At 42.5% G+C, this 9,552-nt stretch overlaps 1 protein-coding gene across 1 annotated transcript; it reads right to left on the bottom strand.

The window, feature by feature from the left end:
* Window positions 1-1,099: 1,099 nt before the first annotated feature.
* LOC131119917 (uncharacterized) lies at window positions 1,100-8,712 on the bottom strand. Its single transcript, XM_058064790.1, has 2 exons — window positions 2,068-8,712; window positions 1,100-1,594 (listed from the first exon to the last, which is right to left on the bottom strand). The coding sequence occupies exon 1, from the start codon at window positions 8,680-8,682 to the stop codon at window positions 3,376-3,378; it is 5,307 nt and encodes a 1,768-aa protein (XP_057920773.1). The 5' UTR covers window positions 8,683-8,712; the 3' UTR covers window positions 1,100-1,594; window positions 2,068-3,375.
* Between the last annotated feature and the right edge of the window lie 840 nt (window positions 8,713-9,552).

The following is a 9,552-nucleotide window of genomic DNA, read 5'->3' as shown; positions in this document are numbered from 1 at the left end:
GTAAGGTCAGAATCCAGGCCTGAGCGCCCTGGTGGTGCTCCCATGTGACACCAATCTAAATTGACACACTAGCGCCACCTAGAAGTTTCAATTCATTATCCCTCGCCACCCGTTGCACGTATCGCTATGATTTTCGGTGGAGAAGTCTATCATGACAGGACGCACCTAACGCTCCAGAACCCATGTTCAAAACACAGCGCCACCAACTGGTGGAAATGTATATCTGCCATAACTTCCTGAGTCATGGTCAGATTCTCTTGAAATTTTTTTTGGTGTGTTGGGTCAATCTCTGGTCTGTTATACTGTGTGTACATAGACTGTATAGCGCTACCAACTGGTGGAAATGTATATCAGCTGTAACTTCCTTCCACATGGTCGGATATGCCTCAAATTTTTTTCTGGTGGTCTGGGGTACACTCTGGTCTATGACTGTGTGTACATACTGTATAGCGCCACCAACAGGCAGAGATGTACATCTGCCGTAACTTCCTGATTCATGGTCAGATTGTCTTGAAATTTTTTTTGGTGTTGGGTCAATCTCTAGTTTGTTATACTGTGTGTACATACTCTATAGCGCCACCAACTGGTTGAAATGTATATCTGCCAAAACTTGGTCGGATCGTCTCCAAATCAGTCTGTGTACATATAGCGCCACCAACTGTTTGAATTGTATAACTCCATCCTATATGGTCTGATTTTTTCTATGGTGGCACAGACAGGACATGACCATGTACCCACCTTAGACTGTATAGCGCCACCAACCTCCGGAGACGTAAAACTACATTCTACATAGTGTGTCTGTCCCAAGACTTTTAGGGAGTTGTGCCATCAAACAGGACATGACCACATACCCACCTTTGAAAGAGTTGTCAATATCTGTCATAGCACCCTGCCACACAGTCAATTATGGACACAATTATGCTGACATTCATCATTATACCATCCTTCTATGCTGTTCATCCTCCACATGGGTCATAGGTGTGCTGGAACCAATCCCAGCTATATCTTGATGTGCCATGCTGGTGGACTCCATCACGATTGCTGGTTGGGTCCTTGGTCTGTGAAGCATCTCTGTGGTCTACCCAGGGTCAAAGTGGGTGGAGTGTTTTGCAGGATAGCAGCAGAGACCAAGTTGACATTGTAGATTGTCTAAACTATGAATGAACACGTGTGGGCTTATGTACTAAACATGCAGAAATGACAAAAGCAGTTATGTCAAGCCAATTTATTTTATTTAGTGCCAATTCTAATCATCATATGGAAGCTATCTAGAAAGAGAACCAACTGAACCCCACACGAGCAAGCACTTGGCAACGGAGGCAAGGAAAAACTCTTTGAGAAACCTTGGACAGAACCCAGGCTCTATGGGGCGGCCTTCTGTCTCGACCGGTTGGGTTGAGAGGGATGACATGGAGAGATGGTAGGTAGACAGTGGTGAAGAAAGGACAGAGGATTAAGAATGGGTGGAGGAAAGGATCAGCAGTTGCAGTCCCACGATGACCAGTTCCCGGAATCACCAGTATCCTATCTAGTCATCAATGGGTGGATGTCAAGGTGCAACGGTGGGAGCTCCTCTGGAAGCAGCCAGCATTCACTACAGGTCAGAGAAAGAGTGAAAGCAAATGTGTTAGTAAACTTGCTATGATCATATAAAAAGTCAAAGACAGCATGAGGAAGGTTTTTTTTACTACAAGTACCATGGCATTGTATGTATAATTTTAGTAGCACAAGCACAAGGCCCCCATACATTTTGGTTAACAGGTTAACATTTTTCCCCTGCAGAACATAAACTCATCTAAGAGTCTGTGTCCCATTTAGCATAGTGGAGGTGTTTCCAACTTCTAGCTAATTAAAGCTAGTTGGTCAAAAAAATTGTTTTTATGCGACTGGCAACATTTCAAGATGTATTTTATTTACTAAGCAAAGTTTAACTTGTGGTCTGGAGCCCGGTTTACGTATCGGGAGAAATCACATGCGAGTATAATGTCAAGTGGCAAAAAAGTCAAGTGTTTCACACATGAACAGAATTTGACCAATATGAATAGTGAAAACAGCTCCATATCTTACCACATGCAGCAGTTGTCAGAGGACACTCACACCGTCAGAGGGGTCTTGTCCTGTTGATGAAAACTCACATGCATGCAAACGACTACATTGCTATTATAATAGTTGGTATGATGCACTTATGGGATTAGTTTTACTTCTATGCTATTCTACTGCTACTATGTTAAATCTACGCATGTACTTCTACTGCTACTATGTTAAATCTACGCATGTACTTCTACTGCTACTATGTTTAATATAAAGATCATGTGCGTGGAACTGAAGACAGCCGGCAACTGGAAAGACAAGAGCAGAGGTTAGTCACAATATACATTCACATATTTACATTTTTACATTTTTACATATTTACATATTTACATATTTACATATTTACATATTTACATATTTACATATTTACATATTTACATATTCACATATTCACATATTCATTTACATATTTACATTGCCCTCATTGTTTGCATTACCGTGTCTGAAAAAACGTATTTTTCGCCAGTGATTGACAAACACAATCCACCGTTCTCGGAAGAGTAAACTCGCGGATTGGAAAATGTCCACTGGTTAGAAAAATACCAACGTGTTCAGAAAAGTCTTAGTTTTAATCCCTTTAATTCTTAATAGTGGGCAGTGGTTGAATTTTGCGGCAGTGATTGACTAATACAATTTGGTTAGAAAAATAACTGTTGAAAAAGGTTTGAATCCCTTTAGTATTTAACTTTAAGGCAGACAGGCGGTAACTATCAAGACAAGAGGACAGGTGAGTGAGGCAGCACTGGGATCATTTCATCAGGTACTATTTACATATATACACATTTACATATTTACATATATACATATTTACATATATACATATTTACATATATACATATTTACATTATTTAAAATACAAGCAGATGTCAAATATTTACATGTTTACAATATTTACATGTTTACAATATTTACATGTTTACAATATTTACATGTTAATTTACTGGTTTGACAGAAACTGGGATCTTAACTATGACCAGTGATTTCACTTTTAGTCCGTGATTGACAAATACAATCCACCGTTCTCGTGGGCAAGTAAACTCGTGGATTGTAAATTGTCCACTGGTTGAACCTAAACCTATTTTACACTATACACTACACTTACACGTTCATTCAGTGATTGACAAATACAATCCACCGTTCTCGTGGGCAAGTAAACTCGTGGATTGTAAATTGTCCACTGGTTGAACCTAAACCTATTTTACACTATACACTACACTTACACCATAAGACTGCCAGAAGAACGCTGAAGTGGAATGTGTATGTGCGTGTGTGTGCGTTTTAAATTTAGTGTTTAAAAGAGCACAAAATCCCTTCATGATCACTGAAATAAGTGGGCATCACAACCGATTCTACATCAAAGTGTGATGTTTTGACATATACATGGTCAATTAGTGTACCCTTTTCTGTGGTAGGATGTTTGACTGACTGGCAGAACCCTTTCCTAGCCATGAATGTGCTGATAGTGGAAGATTTTAACAAATTTTCATTAAAATCTCCCAGTACGACAATGCTGGCGTACTTCTGGTGCAACCAATCCAGCAGCGTGCCAAGGTGACCTTGAAACAACGCCATTGGATAGGAGGGTGGTCGATACACAACTGCTATTAACACACTGGGTGAGGAGCAGTTCACCAGTAAAACTTCCAAGTTGAAGTTTGGGGCGGAGACAACACTACAGTGCAGGTGGTCTGCAATGTACATGCCAACTCCGCCATGCTGTTGCCCTTGTAATTCTACCAAAGCAGGGTTACTGCTGGAGTAAGACAAACATCGTGGTTGGCTATGGAAATGATACCCAGGAATGGTTACACTGCTGGGTGTACATGCCGTTGGCAGCCACGTTTCTGTCACAGCGATGCAGTTAGGCTGCAGGTGCTGTGTACATGCTGCCAAATCTGACGCATGTTTTGTCAAATTTTGGACATTCATCAAATAAATTGTGAAATGTGGTGGTTGTACATTTGTTTGTGTTGGTTCACTTTCTGTCAAAAATGCTGGCATCCTACCTACAGCATTCTTAATGGCATCATTACAGTAAATCTTTTCGGCATTAAACTTTTCAATAATCAAACCGTCTAAAGCTGTGACCCGACTCAATGCAACATACGCCTGCCCTGCGGAAAACACCCTGTCTAGAGACACAACTACATTGCTCACGGTAACACCCTGGACTTTATGTACCGTGCAAGCCCAAGCGAGCTTCAGAGGGAACTGGCGACGCATGCCACCACTTTTAGTTACTTTTTCTTCCTCTGGCAGAATAAATGTACTGTCTTTTAGCGTGACAGACTCAGCAGTTTGTGCGCGCCTTTGTTGACCTACTTTGGCATCATCAAACTTTATATAGATCTTACTCGGAAATGTGTCATCCTTTTGGAAAAGAACATCAGAGACAGTGCCACTAACCCCGTTAACTAAGCCGTCGTCAATATCGATGTTTTTGCAAAGCATTACACGTGCATCTTTAGCGATGTGCAGAGTTTCCTCTAAACACGTGTTGTAAACTTTGCTGTGGTGCCCTACTTTTCTTTCTAATTTACCGGATTTTTTGTTTTGGCTGAAATCCTCAGCTTTTATCGTCGTGTACTCCGGACAGATCCTGAAAAGCTGTTTTAGATTGTATTCGTTTACTTGTTGATTGGTTGGAAACACATGTAACGCGGAGCTGACCTCACCCGTTTCGCGCTGTTTCAAAAGTTCTATGTCTGTTTCCAACAACGCCGCGCCTTTTGGATGTTTGCGGAGTCTATTTAGCAATGCTGCAAACTGATTATCTTTTTGCCGGACTATCGTTGTCAGTTCGACAACACTGAAAAGATTTGTCCACAAGTTGAAAGTGGCGTCTTCGACATAAAGAGGCTTTCCTTTGACTGGCGGTAACTGGTAAAAATCACCGACTGCGATGATGCTGACGTTGCCAAATGCAGCATAGTCACCGGTTTGCTTAATTTGTCGGAGCCTACCATGAATGTACGTCAACAACTTGTGATCAACCATCGATATTTCATCGATAATCAAAATTTGGAGGTCCGCGAACTTGGCACGCAAGGAATTCACCGTTTCCTCACCCAGTGGTGTGTAAGGCAAACGGGTATCCTTGCCGATGCTCAATGTGCTGTGTATTGTTGTGGCATTCAAATTGTAAGCAGCAATCCCTGTTGGTGCAGCTAGACAGACAGAAATATTGTCCGGTTGCCGACACATTGTTGACAACAACCTGGTAGCCTCATATTGGATGGCTTTAATTAGGTGGCTTTTTCCTGTCCCGGCACCACCTGTGATGAATAAGTGTAAAGGCTCGGGTTTTCTCCCACCTACTTTATCAAGGCACCACTGTCTAATTTTGTAAAAAATGTCCATTTGAGTATTATTTAGGGAGCGGATTAATGCCAAGCCATCATTTCGACTCATTGACTTTTGCTTTTGTAAGTTTAGAGCGGTTCTATTTTCATTTGCCAAGTCAGGTATTACTTCTGCCTCTTCTTCGACCAACTGTTGTTTTTTCCGGCGTTCTTCTTCGCATTGTAGCCTTTCCAATTCTTGCTCTGGACACAGCAGACACCACGCATCCTCAGCAACACCGCTGTGATCAATAGATCTTTGGATGCTGTCCAGTTCATCCCCGTCGCTGTCGAAATGTTGTTTATTTGTTTCCACTATGGATCGAACAGAATGCATCGACCCATCATTTAATCGGACCGCACCATTGTCATAAAATTCTTCAAATGTTGGGCAGTTGGCAGGTCTTAACTGCAAATCCACTCGGTATGGCAGATACAACTGCAAAAGGCTACGATAATACAACTCTGGGTTTTTGGTTTCTGAAAAGCGCGCAGAGCGTACGACGGCAGGTTTGGTCCGTGTACGTTTTGTCACATGTCCGTAGTTGTTTTTAAGTTCTATTTTGGATGCCGACCTTTCGTTTTTGCTAATGATGCGGTATTCCGAAGCAAATTGTGCCAAGCACATGTCATTAAACGTGTCGTCGTTTGGTCTGTTTTTATAACGGTCGACAATGCTGGTCATCCACATGTCTTCCGTTGTTAATTCGGCCGATGAAGCTTTTTGACGCAAAACACTCACAGGCAAACTCATTTTGACCACATTGTCCCCTGTTGGAACAAAAACTACTTTGCGCGAGCATTCCTTAAGATGCATATTTGTCACCCGGTAAACGGCCTCTTGTGCACACACGTCTCTATTGTGCAGGTACACACTGCCAAGACTTTTTAAGGCCTCTTTGGCACTGACGTTTGCCTGTTTGGATGCTTCTTTCTGGGCATTACTCAGCAGCAATCCAATCTCCCTCTCAGCTTTGGAAATATACGAGATTATATAAACCACGCACGCATACGCATCAACGACATACTGGATGTCCATATTAGCATTCCAGCATTTAAGCAGAGGTTTGCTGTATGGATTGATCCAAACCTCATTGATTTGACGCTTCATTATGACTTCCGTACGACGACCCAAGCGGCGATGTGCGGCCTCAAAAGTATTTTGTGTTATACCGAGACTATGGAACAAATGTTCCACGCTTTGATATGCGTGGTTCTCGTCAGCCAGGGCTGTTTTAATGGATTTTATGATTTCCGACGCCTCTTCTGCTTTCATGTTTACGGCATTTTGGGATGCTTTTGGACATGTGCATGTTTTAACACCGGTTGATTGGCTAACCTGACAAGTGCATGTTTTTTGTCCCTGTCCGTCAAACTGATGGCTAATAAATGTTCGTCCTGACACAGGTTTGGGAAAACCGAAACGACACACTGTGTTTTTCTTTTTGCACGTTTTAGAGTGTCTCTTAGAATGCTGCTGTACGGAAGACACTGTCTCTGTCAATCCTTCATCCTGTGGCTGCAATTCACAAGTAACATATCTATCAATAAACTTTGTGACTTCTTCATCTGAGTTCACTTCAATACGTGGGGCATTCTCGACCCAGAACAAACAATGTACATGCGGGGAACCACGCTGCTGAAATTCCACCCGGTAAAAATAGTCTACAACTTTGCCAATCGGTTGGCTCGAAGACATTATCACCTCTCTGAGAAAGACATGCCACCGGAAATCAAACATCCGTGCAGCAGTCACAGGATTCCGTCTCAACAAATCACACCTGTCAGCCCACTCCAACTCTGCAGCCGTTTGCGTTCTACCCTCTTGCCTCAAAACACAGTCTACCAAGTTTTGCCACCGTAAATCAGCAGACGAAAAAGAGCAAAACCAGGTGGGAACACCAAGCTGACGCACACAAGCCAAAATATCGCGCTGCGTACTCTGCCAAAAGGCTGGAGTGCCTCTGATGGGCTTCAGAAAACGATAGCCCTGGTCACATTCCAACAATGTCTTTAACGACTCATCGTTGGTCAACAAATCCTTGGCCATTTTTGCCACCAAACCAGCAATTCCTTTGCGTAAAGCAATGGAAATGCTCGACACCACCTGCACAAGTTCACACAAGTACTGAGCATAGAATATGTATTCCACATTCTGCCCAAACCGCTTATCAGCATGCATTATACGATTATTGAAATATCGTGACGCCGTCAGCCTATATTGTCGAGTGTCATGAAACGTGAAACGGCCGCGTGGAAACAACACTGGGAAACATCTAGCTTCATTCGAATGGTCAGAAAGCAACCTCACAGGATTATTGCCTTCTGCCGGAGCCACATTCAATATATTGTCGTAATACTGATCTAGCGCTTCCTGACCAATGTCAACTGGCATTAAACATGTGTCCTGAAACATGCAGTGTTGCTGTCTATCATGGAGAAGCTCATCTTCTGCATCTAGAGGCGGTGTGACATCTACTGCAGGAACACTGTCCTCCACCTGAGAGGCATCAGGTTCCCTACAAAAGTCATTGACCCACTCCTCGTTGTACTCTATATCTTCATAATGCACATTAGACTCTTTCAGATACCTCAAGGCTTCACGAATGTGCATGCTGTCAACAAAATGGTACTCGTAGTGTCCTTTGTAAGTCAGCTTCCTTTTGAGTTTGACACGGAGCATAGAGCCTTCCATATTGGACCGTGGCAACAAATTTGTCGTTTCTACAACATTGGCCGGAACACAAGTCACAGGCCCATGGACACCATTTTGCCCCCCTTTAGGCAAAGCTAGCATTTTCATGAAGGGGATATTTAGTGCAATCAAGTGTTGCTCTAAGCTGTTTAAGCAAGCCAGCTCAGGAGGAATCGGGTCCACCCCCAAATTATTTGCCACACATTCAGGTGGGAATTCCCCTTTGCTAATCTTGTAATGGCAAGTGTAGCAAACCCACAACTGCCCTCTACCAGACTCCAACAACAAACAAGGCACCGTGCACTCTGCACTACATTTGTGCAAATAATCCTCATTAATGCACGTGTTCACAAGAGAAGCACTTGCACTTTTGCTGTAATGCTCTCTGTGACACTGCAGGACCTGATGTTTAAACATCAACCTATGGCACACACAGCAGACAAACTGGGGCCCATTCTTCACTTTCTCTAAAAAATTCTCTACAACAACATCAAATTCTTCCTCTCGCAACTTTGCAGCATGCCTTCGTGCCTTGACATCTGCCATTACACGCATTTTGTGCTCTAAGTTACTGTGATACTTCTCTATACCGGCAAGTTTGACAATGGCCCGGTGCCTTGCATCTACTTTATATTTTTTGACACTCTGCGCCTTGACTCTGTCCCTGTGCAAGCTGTCACTTTTATACTTTTGGATGCTACGTGTCTTGACTCTGTCCCTGTGCAAGCTGTCCCTTCTATACTTTGTGATGCTAGATGTTTTAACTATGTTTTGATGCACTACATCACTTCTATATTTTGCTACACTCCTTGACTTCATTCTCTGCCTAAAGACAGCTTGTTCTTTGTATTTTTTACACTCATTGTTCTCTTCTTCTCCCTTTCCAACATTTCTGCTACATATTTGGATCTTTGGGCCAGTGCCCTCTTCTTTTTAAAATATTTGGATGGGCTTACAAGTGGAACCAAGGACTGATGTTTTTCTTTGCCTGTTTCAACAACATCATTCAAACCAACTGCTACTTCACTATCAGCGCAAATTACTTTATGCCGATGTGACCTGGTACCATACTGACTGACCTGAGATGTACTATTCTGACAAATGCCAAAGCAACTTCCTAACTGACCCTCATTGACACATGTCACACACTCGTAGTGATTACCACTCGAGTTGTCCAAATAAATCCCACGACTAGATTCTGACGTTGAACTATATCTCAACCAACGACCACCGTAAAAAGTAAAGATATTTATTCCTAAACTATCCGCTGCAGCCTGAATTTCCACCTCAGTTGCCCAGCTATTGACATATTTCATTTTGGAAACACTAATATATTCTGCCAAACAACTGTACTCACTCCTGAGAAGCTTCTCGTAATCTTCACAGTGCTTTTCCATATGTTTAACCACATGGAGTCTAATTTTC

Source organism: Doryrhamphus excisus, chromosome 2, assembly GCF_030265055.1.
Source record: "Doryrhamphus excisus isolate RoL2022-K1 chromosome 2, RoL_Dexc_1.0, whole genome shotgun sequence".
NCBI classification, from domain to species: domain Eukaryota; kingdom Metazoa; phylum Chordata; class Actinopteri; order Syngnathiformes; family Syngnathidae; genus Doryrhamphus; species Doryrhamphus excisus.
The sequence above is the reverse complement of the archived record's forward strand: the minus strand, read 5'-3'. Positions and strand labels throughout refer to the sequence as shown.